Below are 22,069 nucleotides of genomic sequence, written 5' to 3'. Positions count from 1 at the left end.
TGTCTGCAACAAATGTCATAGCATTCCTTGAGGCATCCATCCATCCACTTTATTAACATCTTATTCAATTCAGGGTGGAGCAGGGGGTTGGGGGATGGAGGCTATCACAGTTGTCACAGGGCGAGAGGAAGGGTACACCCTGGACAGGTGGCTACTCTATCACAGGGCTTCCCAGAGACATTTCACGCAAAAAAAAAGCCAGAGCCAGACAGGAGTGCTTTCAATTTAGCAGTCCATTTACATTCCAACCCTCAATAATGGTCATGAACTTAGGGTAGTGAAGGAAATTGTGGATGTAAGCAGCTGAAATGAGTTTTCTAGCACAGGATGTCTGAGCTAAGCCTAAGAGAGCTCAGACATCTGGAGGGAGCGCGGAGTGGAGCTGCTGCTCCTTTAGCTTGAAAGGAGCCAGCTGAGGTGGGTCGAGCGTTTAATTAGGAAGCCTCATGGGCGCCTTTCTTTGGAGGATTTCCAGGTGTGTGCTGGAGAAGACCCCTGACTAGACCCAGAACCTATTGGCAGATCATACAGTCTGGGGGCACCACCAGAGGAACAAGTGATGCTAATGCTATCTAGCTTTTATAGCAATATTAAGTTAGGTAACGGGGGTCGTGCTAAATCTGGCGGCAGTCGTCACTGTGGCACGAGTTCTGCTGAATCCTGAACACGAGACTGACAAAAAGAAAAAAACACTTTAACAACATAACTCTTTAATTCATCACCGCACAGTTCATGTTGTTTTTAATGTTTTCAGTCATTATTTTTTGCCATTCATAATGTCTTCAGAAACAAATCTCTGAATTTCGTTCACACAGTCTTTGAAGTGTAATAACAGTCATGGTTAAATGAAACCAACATGGACAATCTCCCATCACACTGACAGGAGCTTAATGATGTGTTCAGAGAGTGGAACGCTTAACGTGACTCTTGCTGTTCTAATGAAATTAGTGGAGGAAGAAAATAGGAAAATATTGGATTTATCAAGACAATAGCAAAACAAAAAAGGAGGGGTGAGTGGAAATAAAGACGTATTTCTCATAACAGCCTTGCTCTTTCTGTCAGTGAGGAAAATGAAGGGCACTGTCTTGTTTTTGTGCTTTTGTTAACTCCTCCTGTAGTTTCTTCTGTTAACGTTCTCTTTCTAACTTCACTTTTATGCAAAAAAGAAGAAGAGAGCAAAAGTTGCTGATCATGGGCTGTATATAAAAGATGGAAGTATGCATAGTGACAGCACCCGTTGGTTTGTGAAGCCTCACACCACAAACAAGTGGTGGATCTCGCTCTGAAACCAAGGAAACATATGGTAGTCATGTCCCACACCTTAAGGTATACTCTCAAAACAGGACCACAGTTTACAAAATGAAAATCAGGTTATATTAAACAGCTGACTCGGATGATAAACCCACAAAGGAAACTGATGATGATACACGAGGTGATTAGAAGAGTTGCTTTCTTCATAAATACAGTTAGGTCCATATATATATGTTTAATGAAACACATTCCAGTTATAGTTATGTAATAGACATGGACATAATGTGTAGACGCTCAGCTTTCATTTCAGGGTATCCACAATTAAATTGGATGAAGGGTTTAGGAGTTTCAGCTCCTGTGCCACCCTCTTTTTAAAAGGACCAAAAATAATTGGACTCAAAGACTATTTCAAGAGCAGGTGTAAACAATTATTTTGTTATGTCATTAGTAATTAAGCAGATAAAAGGCCTGGAGTTGATCTGAGGTGTGGTGCTTGGATTTGGAAGATTTTGCTGTAAACAGACAACATGTGGTCAAAGGAGCTCTCCATACAGGTGAAACGAGCCATCCTTAAGCTGCGAAAACAGAAAACACCCATCAGAGAAATTGCTGTAATAGTAGGAGTGACAAAATCGACAGTTTGGTGCATTCTGAAAGGACTGGTGGACAGTGGTGGATGATCGCAAAATCATTTCCAGAGTGAAGAGAAACTCGTTCACAGCAGCCAACCATGTGGACAACGTTCTGCAGGAGGTAGGCGTATCAATATGCAAGTCTACGATGAAGAGAAGACTACATGAAAGTAAATACAGAGGGTTCACTGCAAGGTGCAAGCTATTCATAAGCCTCAAGAATAGAAAGGCTAGAGTGGACTGTGCTAAATAAAATATTTTTAAAAAGCCAGCACAGTTCTGGAAAAACATTCTTTGGACAGATGAAAGCAAGATGATGAGAAGGCATGGAACAGCTCGTGATCCAAAGCACACAACATGGTGGAGGCAGTGTGATGACTTGGGCATGCATGGCTGCCAGTGGTACTGGGTGACTAATGTTTATTGACAAAAAGGTCCACAAACAAACAGCAAGAAAAGGCCTGGAAGAGGCCTTTTCTAATTTGTTCAGTTTCTTTTTAAACACCCGAAATGAAGGGATTGCATTTTTTAAATGCTTTAATTTCTCACATTTTTATGCAGTCTTTTTGTCCAACCCACTGAATTAAACCTGAAAGTCTGCACTTCAACTGCATCTGAGTTGTTTCATTTAAAACCACCAACCGTCCAAATAGCAATCGACCTGCTCTGCCTCCTGAGCCAGATGCATTTGTCTGCTCCTTTATTTCCCAAAGCGTCGTCACAACAGATGGATTCACACAGATTTTGCACCAGATGCCACCCTCACATGAATCCAAGCCTGGGACCAACACCGAGAGTACGCTGACTTGTAACCCACTGAGGCTGAGTTCCAAACAGATCTCAAACCGGCTATCTTAACCACTCCACCGTGGAGCCAATGTTTTATCACAGCGAAATGGAGGTTTAATGCACTACTGGGTTAGCATCACTTTTTTGTGCCATTTTCTGTACAGCGTAAATGAGACTCCCTCACAATTAGCACCGCAAGGAAACAACAGCAGTGGCATAATGAGAGAAGCCAAAAGGTTTTACTATGAAAACTATTGTTGTGATTTAAGGAACCAACAAAAACAGGCAAGCGTAATTACCTAAATGTCACCTCTGCTCCTCAGTGCTGTGGATACACCCAAAAGAGATGTTTTTTTCCAGTATTGCTTTGTTTTAACTCCTATTTGATGCACAAACGATTGTATCTGTTTAGTGTCACGTGCAGGTTCCCCGCCATGCTGTGTACAGTACCCGTATTAGCATTTTTGTGTATGTGCACTAATGACTGACGTTTTTCTGATGTTTATACAGCATTTCTTCAGCTGATGTCCTGGAATGATCTGTGTGCTCAAGTAACTCGTCAGGTGCTTTGGTGCGACCTGACAGCAGGTTCCTGGCATCATGATGCAGTGCGTGCTGCATGCCTTCAGGTGTACATGTATATTTTCATGAGATATCAAACAAGATTAGTACCATTCCTTCTATGATGAAACAATTCCTTTGTGGAAAGTGTGCAGAGAGACTGCAGGCTGTGTTGACTGAAAAACAAGGGCACAGGTGGCACCATACTAAAGAGAAGGCAGCATGAGAGAAGGAGGTAGTGGGGTAGATAAGAGGATGCTATAGGAGGAAGTGAGAGAGACTCAACACTTGTATTTTGCTCTGCATCTGGCTATACCCTCCCCCCCTTGCTTCACCGAAGGTCTGATAGGGAGCAGATTTCATAACAGCCTAATAACACCCTCCAAGAGGTCTCAAGATACAGCTATTCTATCTCCGCAAGAGCTGCCATCATCCTTACCTCCACAATCCAGCCCCTGTCAACAGCCGTCAACCCATACAACCCCTGAGCCGACTGATATTGACAATAAAACAGGAGGCAGGATCAGCAGGTTGCGTGAATGTGTGCACACATGCGTGTAAGTTTGCGTGATGGTGAAAAGGTCCAAAGATTGGACACTCATTCCAGGCACCACCACTCAGAGAAGGGCTCAGTGTGCACCTGGTAGCTATACTCTCACTCGGCAGGATAAAGACAGATTTCATGGAGGCATGGAGAAGAATACAGAGAGGCAGCAGCACTGAAAGAAAAATGTATAATGATCCCCGTTGTCACAGGCGTGACTTTTGGACAGCTCTGGTTAGTCGTACTGTGCTGCAGAGGCGAGGGAGAGAATTGCGAGCCTTGTCATGCATCATAAATGTAATACCATATGGGAATGTAGCTCGCGCGCACACGGCAGAGAATAGGAAATCTGTGCTCCACATGAAGAAGAATGCATTGCCTTTTATGAGGTAGTGAAGGACATATTGTGTGGAAGGGCCTCATAAACATATGCATGTTTCTCTTATGAGTTTTTCCGGGATTTGAAGGAAGTCTGCACAGAATGACGGAGCCGGATTAAGAGGCGGATAAGCACAGATACTATTTACATTGAAATGGCTCCACTGTTTGAGAAGGAAGACGATGAGCAGGAGAAGTGGGGATGGAAATAGATGGGAATGAGATGATGTGATCGGGAATCTGAATGTGAATAGAAATGAGGCTGAAGGTGCAGACAAAAATAATCAGGTATAGGACGTTTGCGCTGATAGATACAAGATCAGCATGCATGGCATTTCACTCACCCCTACCCCAGAAGGGCTCTTCAGTGGCAATCTCATTGCTGCCTCTCTTTTTTCCCCTTCTCCTCCTAATATTTGCCACAGAGGTTTCAAAGAAAAAAGTGGATTTTGCGAGTGTGGAGGAGTTTTCATCTGTCTCTGGTGGGATTGTTAAAGCAGACAGTATCTATAGATCTTTTGGGGGTGGGGGGGTCACAGCATTCAGAAACCTCCATTTGTTCGTGCCATCATCCACTTGGTAAAAAATAAAGGACAATCAATGTGTGTGAATCAGCTTGTGGCAAGAATCTGGACCCCTGCACCTAAGGGTGAAGACCCTATCATCTTTGCTTGCTGCACAGCTCTGCAGAGGGAACGGCGAAGCTTAAGACATCATGCCCAGATTTGGCAGCGCTTACTTTCAGTATATCTGCCTATTTCTCTGTCCTCTCCCTGAGACTTAGCAGCATCTGCAGTGAGACTGATCAATAGATCACACCAACAAGAGGTCTTGAGGCCAATTAGGCTGGGCAAGATGGGCTGGGGCCAAGCTGGTGTCAGGCTGTGTGTCAATACTGAAGCTTGTCTGCCCTTAGGAAGAATGGATAAGGAATAAAGGCAGACACATATTACTCTGCACGTGTGTGTGTGTGTGTGTGTGTGTGTGTGTGTGTGTGTGTGTGTGTGTGTGTGTGTGTGTGTTTGTAAGAGACAGAGTGTGTGTCCTGTGCACTGCAGTTCCTGATTTACATTAAATGATCATCACCCGAGCAGAGAGAAGTTCTAGCACATTTTAAGCCCTCGACCGCACCCTGTTCTCAGTAAATGCCTTCTTTACTGTCAGGTCTGCTCCTACATACCAAATAGAGCAGAGAGATGAAGGGCCACTGATCAAACATTATTGTCCCGCTTTCTTGCACAATACTTTAGCACCCTCTGTCGGCATGTTCGGTCACAACAGGGTTTGAGGAAAATGAAAAAATTGAAAGAAAAATCTCCCATCACCCGACCTGTTTATGCATCCCAGCTTATGCAAATGATCTTCAGTGTGCAAATTTTCAACAAGCTCCTGTCAGAAAACAACTGTCATCCCCTGAACCCAAACCATTACAATATTAGTTTAATTTACCCTCGACTTTAGCAGAAAATTACTCCAAGTCTTCGCAGTCCTGAGCTATAATTTATCTGTGTCTGATGCCTATCTTTGATTAATCATGAAGGTGAATTCATTAACCTTAATTGCAAAGTTTATGTGGTGAAAGGCCATGGGTGTGGCGGGGGAGGTAATATCCAGTTCATTCAGTATTGATTTGCAAAAGACTTCTAGCCGAGCAATAACTGAGAACTGTCTCTCTGTCACACACACACAGACATATATACATATACATACAGGGACACACAGCCTAACGATCTATGACAATCAAGTTAATTAAAGTCGTTGAACAATCAGGTACTTGGAGTAAAGACAGAATTAGTCACCCTTGAGCCAAGCACTTTAAATCTTAATCAGACATATGCTAATTAAACCTCATTTCAGCAAATAGCCTCAAACTTGGATAGATGCATGTGTGTGATGCTGTTATATGGCCCTACTGTTTGTTTTTTTAAAAGTGGACATATTCACCATGACATCATCAGTTTTTTTATGGACCTGAGTTTTGTAAGTTTTATACTGGGTGGTACGGTGGTGTATCGATTGTCACAGCAACAAGTTCCTGCTTCAGATCCTCCGCAGTCCAAACGCATGCATGTTAGGTCAGTTGGTTCATCTAAGTTGGCCGTAGGTGTGAATGGTTGTCTATCTCTCTGTGTTAGCAGTACAACTGGTGACCTTTCAAAAGCGTGCCCCGCCTGCGCTCTATGACAGCCGTGATAGGCTGCGACACTACTGCAGCCCTGAAGGGGAGATGGATGGAAGCTCAGGAAGTCATGGTTAGCAGTGTCGACGCACAGCAAGAAGCTTCTGGCTTCCGTCCTGGTAAGAGTAGCAACTTTCAGGCTAAAAAGTGAAGCCGACAGAGGGAAGTACCAAAAACCGCATTTGGCTCCAAAAGGGAGTCTGTCTCCATGGAAACCCAAAATAGCTTTGCATCATTAAAAAGCATGTTTGTGGGTGCTGGTTTAGCCCACAGGTTGGGCAGTTGAGGTCCAATTGAGACCCGATGTCCTTTGCTGTGTGTCTTCTCCCTCTTTCTTTCTCTTTCTCCACTTCCTGTCTTTTAAATAAAGGCATTTACAGCATTGTTTTGGTCTCTAGAGACACTTGGGATCAGGGGATTGGCCACTTTGACTGACAGGTGTCCTAACACAGGCAGATCAGTTTCTACTAATTTATGATTCTGTATATAAGTCATTAAAGTATGAAAGGACTAAGGCACAAGAACTGGTTCACTCCACTTCTGTCTGCTGCAGGCACGGACTGCTACAATTTAAGGTCTTGCATAGGCTCCATCTGTCTAAATTGAAGGTTTCAAGGATGTTTCCAGGGGCCGATTCAAGATGTGACCGATGTGGCCAGAATTCTGCCTCATTGTCACATATGTTTTGGACATGTCCTAATATCGCTACCTACTGGTCTAAAATATTTAAAACTTTGTCTGATATTTTTTAAAAACAGCTCCCCCCAGACCCAGTAATGGCACTATTCGGTGTAGCTACAGTTAAAAACTTAAATAATAAACAAATTCATGCTCTGAGTTTTATAACATTGCTTGCAAGACGCCTTATACTTCTAAATTGGAAAAATAAAGCCCCCCCAACTCATTCTGCTTTATTAAGAGACACAATGTATCATTTACAGTTGGAGAAAATTAAATTTTCATTAAGAGATAATGTTAAACAGTATTACCTAATTTGGCAACCCTTTATAGATTACTTTAATAAGTAAAACTGAGAGGTTTGGCCTCCTCTCATATCTGCCCCAAGATTATATATATGGGTCTACGCAGGTGTTGTTTTTTTTTGTTGTTTTTTTTGTTTTGTTTTTTTTTTTTGGGGGGGGGGGGGGGGGGGGTCGTTTGTTGTTGTTGTTTTTTTGTTTTTGTTTTTTTTCCCCTCTCTCCCTCCTTTGAATATACTTATTTAGGATAATAAATGTGTATGTATAGACATAGATATGATTGTTTATATAATGATAATTATATTTTATGTAAAAAGGATGGGGAGAGGAAGGAAGGGAAGGGGAAAAAGAGGGGAGGGGAAGGGAAGGGGGGAAAAAAGAAAAAAAAACTATGTCAATGTAAATGAGATATATATTTTGTTGCCTGATTTGAATAAAGAAAGGAGAGAGAAAAAAAGTATGAAAGTATATGCTAAAAAATGTGGTACACACTGAATGAGTAAGATTATGATCCAGTAATATATTTTTTCAGAAAAAGACCATTTGGCTTAAGGAGTACTTTGCTGTAGTTACCTTTAGTGAAGTTGGGCTACTTAACCAGGATTATGACTTTTACTTCAGGAAAGGGTCTAAATATTTATGTCGCCACTTTACTTTACTGTATTTCTTTCGGATTCAAAATTTGAATTTCCTCTGTGCACACCGCCCTGCTCCACTTAAAAACTCTTGGAGACAGCCTTCCTCTTACTGTCCAAAGAACTGCATGTTAGGTTAATTCGTGATTCTGAATTGCCCATAGGTGTAGGCTGCGAGAGTGTGTAGCTGTCTTTCTATCTGTGATCTTGACCTTTCTGGGGGTGTATACCCCACCTCTCACCCTACGATGGCTGGGAGAGGAGTTCACAGTTTTGGAATGAGAGTGTGTTGGAGCCCGCTGAGATCCTAATGGGTATCGCTCTTTAAAGAGCTTCTGCAAAGATGACTTTTTCCAACCCTGGCAGCAGCCTGTGGAGATGAAAAATAAAGCCCAAAGCTTAAGTGCAAAAAAACTGCAATTCTTCTAATAACCACTTGGGATTGGCTCCCAATGTGAGTCAGTTCACATACACTCTTTATAGCAGAAATAAACATGTTTATTGCTGATACAAAAAGAGGTTTTGATCTCGCCTTCAAAACAACTCCACAGGTGGTAATTTGTGTGTGTGTGTTTTCCTTTTTATATTTTATTTATTTATTTATTTCAAAACTCATATATATACATATATATATATATATATATATATATATATATATATATATATATATATATATATATATATATATATATATATATATATATATACATTATATTTTAAAGTCTGTCCATTGCCCAAGTGCCCATTAATCTTCATATAATGAGCAACAGAAGGTAAAATTGACTTTTCTGATCTCCTTCTCCGCTCCAATGAATAACAGGCCTATAGACTTGCAAACTTCTATAGCCATTTGTATGTTACTGAAGATAAAGAGAGTTAAAGATAAATCTTTTCATTCCAATCTTCTGTCTTTTTATATGCTTTAAATGCAATATCAGAAATGAATTCTGAAAGCAGCCACCTTGACATGACTTTCTGCCCAGTTCTTTTGCTGTAGTTTGTTGAAGGACTTGTAGCACAAGGTATACTGCGACACCAGATGGTATGAAGAGGCCAATGCAAAAAATTAAAATAAAATAAAGAAATAAAAAATAAAGAAATATGCCAAGGGAAATTAAGCTTCTAGCTTGTTTTTCAAAGCTTGACTAACCAGTTATGTCACAACAAATCCTACTCCAGGCAAAAAGCTTTGGTGTTGCTGCTTTGGCATCGCAACTGCTTTGCATGTCAGTTCAGGCTGGGCAGAGCAATCCAGTCATTCTCAACCTGAGGGACTCTATACCAAGAAATTCAGCTCATGAATCATGCACACCCAAGGCTCCAGCATAAAATCACTCATTTTTTCCATTTTTTTCCACGAGACGAAAAAGTTGGACAGTTAATGCCAGGAGAAATTGCAAAAATAGGGATATTTTCTACCTTGTAATGCTTTCAGGAACTACCCACTTCACTCACATTCTGTGAATAGATAGGAGATTGGGAGCATGAGTTAGGTGCAAAGTAAAGAAGAATGGAAGAAATGCACACCTTAATTTCTCAGAAATAATTTCATCTTGCTTGTGACCTCATTTCCTGGAAACTGCCTAGCCTACAGAGACGGCCTCTCATTACCAGGTTCTTTTTTTCTAATCTTATTAGGGTTGTAAAGTTTTACAGCACAGAGGTCTTAGTGACATACAGTTCACCACAACTAAGCTGTTGCTGGCAGTCTTATTCTGTTTTACTCCAGACCACTTAAAACAAAGAACAGGTAAGCTTGTTTGTTTAGTACCACACTTGTAGCCAAGAATAATATACCATTCATTCTTTTATGGAAGCTTCAGACATAATTTTAGAAGTTTTAGGGCTGCAGTTTACATACTCTGATCGTACAATGAAAGTTAAACATTACTTCAACGCAAAACAAAGTCAGTACTGCCATTCTGTTTTCCACAGTCGATCTGATTCTGTTAGACGTGTGCAGACAAGAGCACAAGCTGAAAATATGTTGTTGGCAGGGAAAGCAACAACATAATAGCAATGCTAAATAATGACTCAGGTAAGCTGCTGACATTCCTGTGGACTAAAAGACAATGGCCTGAGGTCTCGTGTAAGTGCGTTACATTAGTGTCATTATCCTTTAAATGCCTTTCGACCAACACTTAGAAAAGAAGAAAAGATTCACTGAATTGCTGTATTGCAGCTCAGATCCTTTCATTGAATTAAATTGAATTGTGTGACTGATATTTGCATTGAGAGCAGTTGAACCAAACTGGCCAGGAAGTGCAGGTGCATCTTATAAGATTATATGTAGTAAATATAAGATTATGTGGTATCAAAGGGAACTGTGAGTTTATTTTTATTAGTTTATATTTATGGTTGGGCGGGGTCAATTTTCAGAAACTTTTAGTGAATAGTGTTGCAGATGTTCTTCAACAAGAACCCTCGAGGAAAGACGTGGAGGACGGAGACCGTTTCAACTTCAAGTCCTTCTCATAAATTATCAAAGAGAAAAGCAACGCAAGGATTTTCTATCAGTGTCTTAATAATGATTTATAACTAATCTGTGCAGTCATAGCAAATAAATGCTTTTGAAGATCTGAAGAGGATCTGAAGTGAAGCAATGACGATGTGATTCAAGCGCACACTTCCTGCTTTAATTCCAGAAAATTAACTTTTTTGACCCCTCAGCTGTAAAAAACTGATGGGGTATTGATGTCGTCCTGCCATGGAACTGGACGGGCGGGCAGGTGGAGGGCGGCATGGACACCCAAGTTTGTGAATATGATAACTCGAGAAGGAGGCAACGTAGGATTTTGAAATTGATACCATAGGTGCATCTATAGTATAAATCAGACGTCAAGTGTTCTGAAAATCTTGCAAACAAAATCGAGGATGATGTCACCTTGGATTTTTAAATTGATATCGTACATCCATGTAATAGGATGCTGAGGGGGAATCCCGACAGCCATCAGAATTTTTTTTAAACTGCAGCCATTTTAATGAGCTCAGTAGGCAACGCCATTTTACTGCATTTGGAGATGACTCAAACACATGGTGTAATTCAAGTGGTCTGAGAGGGAACTAGACTAGTGCACTTTTTCTTGGCTCTGTTTCCAGCCTTTGTAAAGTAAACACTGGCTAATTTTTAACCTGAAAGAAGGACGTGTCCATGGCGCCGGTTTGGCTCAGTGGGTGAGCAGGCGACCATATGCTGTATGGCCGCAAAGCAGTAGGCCAGGGTTTGACTCCAACCTGCAGACCTTTGCTGTATGTCTTTCACTCTCTCTCCGCTTCTATCTACACTCTCTCTATCCAATAAGGGCTTAAAGTCCCAAAAATAACATCTTAAAAAAAGAAGGAGGACACGCCCGTGCTCATAGTGAAGGATGGGCAGGGGTCTATTTTGGGGCATTTCGTTGTCATGCAGTTTTTGATTGGTTAATTGTTTTTCTGTTTGATTTGTTTCTAATTTTTTTTTTCTCCCAAATTTCTTGAAGCTGAATTTTCACACTTTACATCGCATTTTGTTCACTTGTATTGAGGCACAATGACAAAACATGAGCTGTTTTCCAATATATTTAAGGACCTGATCATACATCTCTCCAAAAAGATGCCACAGTGGATAAGGGCCACATTGTTCATGGGGCAGCAGAAAGAAACCCCGCTGCACTGAGATCTCTGCTGTTTCTTTTCTTCACAGGCTGAACGAATAGTCTGTGAAAGCTGGTCTCACCAAACAATCATCATGAAGAACACAACAGAAGGTGATTTATTCTTTAATAATAACATATTTGAAGCTCCACCCCCTCAGCAGGGGTTCATTTTCAGTTTCACTTTACAAATGAGACATCCTCTTCGTGCATTTTTATTAATGCAGTGATTTACCACGGGCTAAGTGCCTCCATCCTCAGTTCTTTCCCTCTGCCCAGCTCATATAAAGGCCCTCTGGGCTTTTTTTTTTTTTAATGGGATATTTAATTTATTTTTTCCATTTATTTTTGTTGTTGTCGATGGTGTTGTTTTGTATTTGTGTTTGGTTTAATGTGCATACATGGCATTGAATCTGTTTGATATGAACAACTGTTTCAGTGTTTCTGCACTTTGCCTTATAGGTAATTCTCTCCATTGTAATTGCAAATAGTTTATTATTAATTTAATTACATTGCATTGGGAGCTCACAGTTTTACTGGCTAATAATGTCATCATTATTGTTTTCACCTAGACCACAGACTCCTAAGTAGTCCCTTTTCCTATCCGTAGCTTATCTTGGCATCTTTTCTTGACCAACAATCCATTCTTGTGTTTTACTAAGTTAGTAATTAAATATATTTTCTATTAGAGAAAGGTACAGTTACTTTATGTGCATGCCTTCATCCAGTCAAATTAACTTGAAATGGTTGGTTTGTTCCTAGATTTGTCATATTAAAAATTACAGTGGTTGATAGCAGCCTGTCCACTGCTGCTCAATTTTTCCTTCCCATTTTCTGAAATTCACTTCCGACTGGAGAACTTGTTTCCCCGGTTTCAGTTTGACTTTGCACTGATGTTCTGCAGTATGTCAAACAGTTTAGCAGCTTTGGATTACTTGGTAGGAATTGTGGGGACTCTCTGAATAAGACTTTACGTTTAAAATGCATGAGGATGTAAAATAAGAAAACCATGATGCTCTTTCTTTTTAATTTTTTAGATGACATATATGCATACGCACTGTCCAAGACACTTACAAAAGTCTCATCACCTTTAACTGTGGGACTCTACGCTTCATGTGAGAATCGAATCAACATGATCCTCAAACAAATGCAAGGTAGGTTTGTCTGGCCCAGCCTACCAGGCGCTAACGACAGGATGCTTATTTTGAAGACAAACACGACTAAATTCTCCGTGTTTTGCATGTAAATACAGTTTTGAATCTGTTTCTTTATCGCAGTGCCAACAGATGGCTGTGAACATGATTGCAGTGTGTAGAACTATAGCATGGTGACTATAAAAACTGCAGCTTTCGCAATAACGCTGTGGTGTATAACAATATAACATTTGCTAAACGTGCTGTTTTGTTTTTGTAATGAGTCAAAAAATAGAGCTCTTGCTTCCTCATATATGAACTGACTATAGGCAATCTTTTTCTCACTTTACAGACTGACTGAGCTTTTTTACCACACTTAAGCTGTTGTTGTAAAAGAGATAACATGACATCAAACATTCCACAAATGAGGACATAATCCTGTTGAGTATAGTTTGTATATGCAGGCATTTCAACATGTAAACAAATAACACGAGCAGACTTAATGAAGCAGGTTTATTAGAGTAGCATTTTTTAAAACGTAGGTGTTTTAAGGATTTGATACTAACATAAAATACTCGTAGAATAATGAAGCTTCAAAATGTTGCAGACAGATGATATACAGTGTTATTCATTAACTCTGTATATGATGGATTATTGTGTATATTATATTTTCTTGTAATAACCAGTAGACCAGTAGACATGTATTTTGTGGAGTAGGCATTCGACAGTGTCCCTCGGAGTGTCCTGTGAGAGGTGCTTCCGGAGTATGGGGTGTCTGGCCCATTGCTACAGGCCATTTGATCTATATACAACCATTGCAAGAGCTTGGTCCGCATAGCCAGCAATAAGTCGGACTCGTTCCCAGCGGGTGGTGGATTCTGCCAGGGCTGCCCTTTGTCACAGATTCTGTTCGTAATTTTTATGGACAGAATTTTTAGGCATAGCCAAGTGGTGGGAGGCTTTCACTTGGGTGGTCTCAGAATTTCCTCTCTGCTTTTTGCAGATGATGTGGTTCTGTTGGCTTCATCAGGTGATGGCCTCCAGATCGCTCTGGAATGGTTTGCAGCCGAGTGTGAACCTAATAGGACTTGTCCTTGTCAAATTAAAACAATGCTGAACCTTGAGCACCACTTATTAAAAGATTTAAGTGACTGTATATATACAGAGCCTGTATGCATACTTGTGTGGATCAGAGAACATCTTAAATAAATTCAAACTTGTGCACCCAGTTTTTGTTTTTAAAATCATTAAAGATGAATGCTGTGCTTGTTCCACCCTGGAAAAATAACAGTTCAGAGAAACTATCAAAAGCCTTAAATTACCATGACATTCAACTCTGTGACCACAACTCTGTGCCAAATAACCATATTTCTGCCTTTATTAATATTATTCTTAAATGTAACTCAACCATCAGATACCTGTGTCAGTATTCTATTTGTTTTGTGTATTTTCAGTGTACATGAATTCAGAGGCATCAAGGATTGAGCAGGAATATGCAAAAGGATCCAGGCCTCGTTCGGTTAAGCCTTCATTTACCGGCTTTTTTGCACTTATTGGACGACTGCTCTTCTACAGGCCAATCTGGACAAAGGAGAACCAGCAGGAACGAAACGTCAGATTCATTTATGTGCATTTCAGTGCTTGGCATTTTGCCGGTAGTGACCTGCTTTGGGCCGGTATAGCTATACGGCTGATTGAGGCCATGCAAATGAACTTTGGAAAATTACAACTTTTACTCTACCGTGTAGCTCAACATGATGAAGAAGAGGAAGTCAAGAACAAGGTTTGTCTCAATAGAGCTACATTTTTGTCTAATTGTTGAGAGCGGCAGATTATTTGCAAAATGCTAACATCAACCTGCTAACATGGTCCTACTGACAATTTGATCCGATACAGATACCAATATTTGGTGATTTAAAAATCTGATATTCCTATATATTGGCCAATATTTTTTTTCATTCAGAAACACAAAATATAGATTTCGCTAATATAATAACATAATGTGTAGCTATTTTTTTACATACACTCCACCCGACTCTGCTCATACTATCTGCTTAGTACAATGTTTCCCAACCACTGTATGTGCCACAACAAATGATCAGGTGTGCCTTTATCTGGTTCCACCTGATTAGTACTCTAAGTGTACTCCGTGAGTAACGGGCAGAGCAATTACATTCTCTTCTACTAGAGGGCAGTACAACTTCCTGCTCTAATTAAATGGGTTGTCAACTGCCAGTAAAACAGAAGAAGACGAAGATGAAATTACATAATAGTCATGCTGTGAGTGAGACAATGCAGTGTGCAATAGCAATAGATAAGTATTTGAAAAGAGAAAATAGACAATCTGACCTGGGTCCAGGAGAAAATTCTGACCCAAATTAAGGCCCTAGCATGAGTGGTGGTCAGTAGAAAGCAAAAATGGTATACGGCAGAAAAACCAAGCCAATTCGTGCCGTGTGATTTTTCTAATGTGAAATATGTGGCGTGGCTCCAAAAGGTTGGGAAACACTGGCTTAGTGTATCTGTGGCATTCCAAAATGTGTTGTCAAGTTCCAGAGTGCCCTCTACTGGGCAAACTATGCAATGTCAACACTCACAACATTAGTGGAGGGTGCTTTGCGCATCTTTTTTACTTTTTTTAATTTTGCTTTTTCAACCATTATAAATCTCGATAATGACAAACGTGCCAATAAAATCCGCTTGACAATAATTCTAGAGGTTTATAACAACAATCTTTTTTATTCTGATGTTATAAAGATCATGTTCAACATAGTCATATCTTAGTTAAGCCTGTAACTATAAACCAGACTTTTCTATGCTGTCTGTTTTTAACACTGGTAGAAAGAATTCCCAAGAAAAAATGTTAACCAGAAGGTGTGTTGGTTTTTGAGACCAGGTAACTAGTTCTGTAAACTGTCGAGTCTCATGAAAGTAATCACAAAAAATGTTTTGACCTGATCCATAGAGGCATTTAAATATCTTTACCAAATTCCATCAATCTAGCCAGTAGTTCTGGAGATATTACCCAGAACCAAAATGAGAAATAAGACCTCATGGTACAGAAAATGTAAGAACATGAACCTCATTTGGCAACTCTGAATCCATGTTTAAAAGCATGATAATAATGTATGTATATATGTATGTTTTTCTCTATTTTGCTTTGTTTTTGTTTTAAAAAAAACTCAGATTGTGGAGGATGGTCCTAACCACTGGAGTTCCAAGAAGATTTGCTGCTGCCCACTGTGGCTTTTTCTCCTTTCCCTTCTGGTGGTACCACTTATCATCCTGATTATCCTGTTAACGGTTGGCTTTCCCAAATTTGGACTGAAACCAGATGAGGAGGTGGATGACAGCAATGGCCAGGTGGGTGTGCTGGAAGGCCTGGCAATTGCCACATTAGGGGTCCCTGCAGTGAGCATACTGAAGTTTATCATTCTGATGGGGAAGAACTTCATCTTCAGCCAGACACTGAACATTAAGAGAGGGATGGACAATGAGCGGCTCAGTGGTCAGTTGGGCTTCATGAACGAAGTCAGGATGGAAATGTGGTGTTTGTCCCGCTTCATCCAGTTTATGGAAGTGTTCGAGAGGAGAAGGATCCGAATCGTGCTGAATATCACTAATCTGGACCGCTGCTCTCCTAAGAAAATTGTTGCAGTCCTGGATGCTATGAACATTTTGCTTTCAGATGAAGAGAGCCCATTTATTTCCATTCTTGCTGTAAATCCGGAAGTCCTTGTAGAGAAAGTGAACTTTGCAGATGGATGCTTGAGCAAAGAGGACAAAGCATATGCATTGCTGAACAGCATAGTGACTCTGCCCTTCACAGTCCCACCACTGTCCAATGATTCAAAGCGCAGTTTACTTTACAGACTTAGTAGCAAGTCAAAAATTCAAGAGGATTCTCCCACGGTTGAAGTCAAACACAGAGGAATTCCTTATTCCTACGATTCCTCCAATTCGTCTCTAGAGAAGGTTACATCTGAAGCAAAGGAGATGTACCCTCTGATCAATACAAAAGCAGCAATGCTGGATATAAAAGATGAACTAGATAACTTAATCAGAAGCATCCTAAGCAGCAATGACAGGAATCTAAGCAAGTACATGCTAGATGATGTCATGTCAATGAGAAGAGTGATCAACTCTATTCGAGTAACTGTGATAATCATGAAAGCCTTAAACCTAGAGCTTCCTCAACCAGAATACATTGCAGCATGGGTGATCCTAGCCAATCACTGGCCCTGCCGACTCAGCTGGATCCTCCAGTGTGTGGAAGATGCTCAACAAAGGGCAGATATTGATGGTGAGGCTGGGCCCAGCGATTATGATTCAAAGACCTTATGGCAAGTCTTCAGTGTGTCCCAAGCAGAGCTGTATGTAATGAGTGGACAGATTGAGGACTTCCTGGAGCAGGATGGAGATGCTGAGCTGTTCGAAAATCTTCTCAAAGTAGATTTCCAGTTCAAGGTAAAAGACTTGAAGACATTTGAAGCAGCAACAGTGAACCTAGATCATTCAATTAAGAATGAGCTGGCTCACATCAGAGGGACATCCAGGCTGAAAGATTCTGGTTGGATGAGGAACCTAGCTCCACTGCCAATCACAAAGATCATTAATATGAACACCGAGGATGTATGTAAAGAGGTAAGAAATTCCTTAAAAGCTATGTTCTGTAAGATTTCAGTCTTGGCTGACCTCTCGTGACATCTTGAGCAGCTGATTTTCAGTAATGCATAAGAAAACACACCTGTTCAGACAACTGGTTCAATGCTTTATCATCTCAGGGCATCACATGAAGTCATTCTATTAGATTATCTGCATCCTAGCATCCATCTGTGATGGGTTTAGAGTGACAGACCCATCTTTCCGTGCCAAAGGACATCTTGTGCAAATCCATGAGATGCCAGCAACTTCCCCAAAATGGCAGTATTAGATGGTCTGGGACTGGGACGGTGTTCTGGTTCCTATATAGTCCAGTCAAACTTGTGGTTTGATAATAATGAAGAATCAGTCAATAAATACCCCTTTTCTTTTTTTTTAATCAAGTCATATATAACCTCAGTTTTTCACATGGTGCGACACTGGGCTATGGTAAAAGGAGTTTTACCTGAAAGATTAGAGTTGTGTTGCCTGCCTGCAGCTCTTCCCCTAATAGCTCACTTTATTGTACCATTACTCAGATGCTGTATAAAAAAAAGCAGCACAGTAAATAAACATTTTGCAGAAGCGTTTCTAATGAAGGCTTGCTTTTACCACTTTGTGATAAATACACTGAAAATCCTGACTGCAGCACGCAGTATTTTCATTAGAAAGAACTTTATAAGGCACAGATATGATGTAGAGAGAATGAACAGCAATGACACTGGTGTGATTAAATTACCAACTGTAATGAGTATTTAATTGCATGCACCATTTACTATCCTTCCTGCTTAGGTTGACTGTAAACATTTAACATTGCTATATAGAGGGAAATGCTAAAACGTAGGCTAATTACGCTGAAGGGCTTTTGCTGAAAACAAGCAGTGTGGTGTTATAAATCAATTAAATTATTTCAGGAAGGATAATATTGCTCAGTTTCACATTTTCTTTTTTTTCCTAGCTGGAGAGGATGCGATACCCCAGTAAGTACATCGACATTGTGAAAAGCAATGACCTCAATGGGTCAGCGCTGGTCTTCGGCGATGTGGAAGACCTTAAAGACCTCCTACAAATGACTTTTGGTGAATGGGCAACATTCAGACTGCACTTCTTGGGGTTTCCATCACATCTGCGACCACAGTACAAAAACATGGCAACAATACCTTCTCACTCTAAAAACCAGTTATCGAAATTCCACCCTCAGGTTTCTCATCATTATCTGTCTAATCCCAATCTGGTTAACATGTAACATGGAGTCAATCTGTCTCCAGGAATTTTTTTGTGCACATATAATTCTAACATGTTTATACTGCTGAATTAATTAAAAAGCCAGAAAGGGCTTTCAAATTTATATGCTATGTGAAGCTAGCTAGCAGGTAATTAGCAGGTTATAGCATAAAGGCTAAACACTTGTTTGTCACAGAACTAATAAAACCCGCAAATGACTTTTTCATATTCCCAATTTTGCATAGATCAAACAAGCAGTATGCCTCATGTTTATTAGTTACTTTGAGAGCCTTACATTTTTTTTTAGCAGAGCTAGCTGTTTTCCCTTAGTTGCTCCTGGTCTGTTTCCTGTGCCAGCTTAATCACGTTTCTGGCTCCAGCGCCTTATTCTTTGCACCCAGACATGGGTTTGCTATAGATTCTGGCCAGAAAGAAGATAAGTGTTTCCCCAAATGACAAACAAGCCCTTTATGTCCCCATTATCTTATCTGATTGCTTCTGATTTTATTGATGAACTCTGCTTTGTTTAGAGGTTAGATTATTTACTACAGTTTGTCAGGAAATCATCTGTAAACCAGTTAACTGTCCCCCACAGACCTCTTCTTGAGCAGGCTATTTGTGGCTTTTCCATTACAGTAAGCTGAACAGTACCACTGTGTTTAACATCTCAATCTGAGTTAATGGCCGTGTCACTCAACGCTGTGACTTCTAAACTCCTCTTCAGTTCTCTGCGAGATCTCATTTGCTCTCTCCTCAAACATGTTCGACCTGTTCTCCACAGTGCTCTCGTGGGATTTTAACTCTTCACGCCCTGTACTTTCACCTGCTGCTCGGTGCCGGGCTGAGCCATTAATCTTTAATCACAATGAATTGCCTTCCGTTCGGTTGTGCTTTATTTGTAATGAGTAGTCTATCTGAGCTGGATAGTTTGAGTGTATCACTTTATCCTAAACTTTTTGTTAAATACATACAGTTCATTAGGTTTAGGACGAAGTAGCTTATGGAAACCAACCGCTGACTTGTAGCTCAGACACAATAGATTAAAAACAGCAACAAGGAAAAGTCAGTGGTTTGGGTCATTGGGCTCTTTCTTTTCTTTTTTTGCTTTTGATGACCAATAGCAAGTAGCTGCTGCAACCAGAGGCTCAGTGTTGCAACATGCTCAACCTGTGGAGGACTGCATTTGTCCACAAGGCGATTGCACAAGTCACCTGATGGGAAGCAACCTGTCTCCAATCAATGACTGACTCAGATTGAATGCAATCACTCTCAAACAGACTGGTTGAAGTTTACAAATAATTGTTATATAAATGCAGAGAGATTGCCAACACATTCATCATCAGCTGATAAGCACAAGTCATCTGTATTGGATCTTTTTGCAATAAGGGATTTAACTCAGCTGCTTGCCAACTGGTTGTATTCTAGTTATGGCCCTGTATAAAAAAATAGGTTGTCATTTTGCAGTTAAATTGCTGTCTATGAGCAACTACGTCGCTGTTTGTGGATGAAATTATATTTCTATTTACAAGGATCTGGTTGGACTCTGAATAGAAGAAGTGAATGTGCCTTTCTGTGTATGCAGATGGCAACAGAACTGCAATTTTCTCCCATTTACCACAGATTGTATGCATGTATTTGCCAACTTGACAGCAATCAGTCACAAACTGATGCAGACTGAGAGTAAACTGACTTGATGCACCAAAGTCACTCTGAGGACAGCGACTGACTGCAAGTGGTCAAAGCAATGATTTCAAAGACAAGATCGGAAAGTCATTGCACACCATCACAATAATCCCAGTCGTGCTAAAGTGTGACTGTAGCATTACAACAATCATACAACAGTCAGGTGTGAATATATCATCCTAGCTTGTTTACACCTTATAAAATTTTAAGTAATGTATGAGTTAACATTCATGAAAGACTTCATTTCAGTCTAAAGCAGCCACACTGCGGTTATTCAGGCATGCCTTATTCCATAATAAGGACCACATTTGTTAAATAGTAATTGAGCAGTCTGTTAAACATGAACTCTTTTTAGTAAATTCCTTGTCAGACCTTACCTAGAAATTAAACTATTTAATTTAGTGTAACCGAAATGAATAATTACGCTCGTAATGTCAATTTGAGGAAGATGACTTGAGCAAAGCTAACTGTAGTGTTGCCTAGATACCATTTCAATGTCATCTGCTCCAGTGTCAGGTGGCAAATGTAAAAGTAACATAATGAAAGCTGTGAAGAGATTTTACTAATCATTATAATGTATTTATATACTAGGGGTGCAACGATATTCGTATCGATATTGAACCGTTCGATACAGTGCTTTCGGTTCGGTACGCATATGTATCGAACAATACAACATTTGTAATTTATTTTATCAATTTTCCTTCTGACGATGCTGTCTGTGTTGAGCGCTCAGTGAATCTGTGTTCGACTACTCCGCCTAGGCTGCACTGTCGAGCGCAGATCCACTGAGCGCTCCACACAGACAGCATAGTCAGGAGGAAGAGCGCAGGGCAAGCTAGCAAGACAGAAGTTAAGCTCTCAGCAACATGGACCGCTTCACGAATTTGCGTGTCAGCAACATGGACCTCCCCCACTCTCATCCAGATCTGGCGTTTGGAATTATTTTGGTTTTCATGTGACGTATGACCCTGAAGGTAAGCGAGTCATGGACTAAAGTAAAACAGTATGTTGGATGTGCCATGCAATGCTCAATTACATTGGTGTGAACTAGTGTGTTAGCGCAGTTAGCTCGTTAACGTGTTGGCCGTCTAGCCCCATGCACGGAGCGATCGGCGGTAGCTCGTTAACGGAGATTTGCCGTGTTGTGGCGTTAAGGTCATTTCAACGAGATTAACCTGAAAGCACTAGTGGGAACACAACGAATATGACTGCACATTTACGCCTGTGCAAAGACAAAAACAACAAGCATGCTACTAACTTTAGCCGAGTCATTTAGACAGCTGTTAGCACATGATTCTCCTTATGCTGCTGAGAATATAGCCCAGAAGAAGCGGATAGTATAGCTTTTATTTTGGAAAGAGCCATTTCTCTGTAATAAACTCTCTTTTCCAAAGATGAGTGATTCCTCAATCAGATACAGGGCTTGCAATATCGCTAGCCCGACGTCCCGGAGCTAGCGATTTTTTCAGTCGGGCTACCAAAATCTATCTCTTCCCTGCCCGTCGGGCTATTGTAGGAAAAATATATGTCAATGCTTTTGCATTCTTTCAGAAATGTAGCTGGGTAATTATGTCATTGGCATCGGTGAGCCACTGTCAATATGTGACATATTGAAGTCGCGTTTGAATTTGCGCTTGTTTTTTTTGCTTTCACTTTGCAATCTGCGAACTGTGTATAGAGAGCGACAGCACTGATCTGTGAGTGATGATAATTTGTGCACCAATTCCTCTGACATCGTCTTATCAATCGTTAGCTTACTATGCAAACATGACAAGTGAAATCTCCCGCAGCAAGCTTAAACATGTGA

General features: G+C 40.5%; 1 protein-coding gene across 1 annotated transcript; it reads left to right on the top strand.

Annotated features, from left to right (window-relative positions):
* Nucleotides 1–11,636: 11,636 nt before the first annotated feature.
* On the top strand, nucleotides 11,637–18,806 carry nkpd1 (NTPase, KAP family P-loop domain containing 1). The gene is made up of 5 exons (XM_085452488.1): nucleotides 11,637–11,695; nucleotides 12,619–12,735; nucleotides 14,169–14,497; nucleotides 15,901–17,358; nucleotides 18,314–18,806. Exons 1-5 carry the CDS (start codon nucleotides 11,677–11,679, stop codon nucleotides 18,599–18,601), a joined length of 2,211 nt encoding a protein of 736 aa, XP_085308614.1. The 5' UTR covers nucleotides 11,637–11,676; the 3' UTR covers nucleotides 18,602–18,806.
* The last annotated feature ends 3,263 nt before the right edge of the window (nucleotides 18,807–22,069 follow it).

Source organism: Copadichromis virginalis, linkage group LG1 (assembly GCF_057382275.1).
Source record: "Copadichromis virginalis isolate Kocher_CV1m ecotype Utaka linkage group LG1, C_Virginalis_male_GT1.1, whole genome shotgun sequence".
Lineage (NCBI taxonomy): Eukaryota > Metazoa > Chordata > Actinopteri > Cichliformes > Cichlidae > Copadichromis > Copadichromis virginalis.
This window is presented reverse-complemented; position numbering and strand designations above follow the sequence as displayed.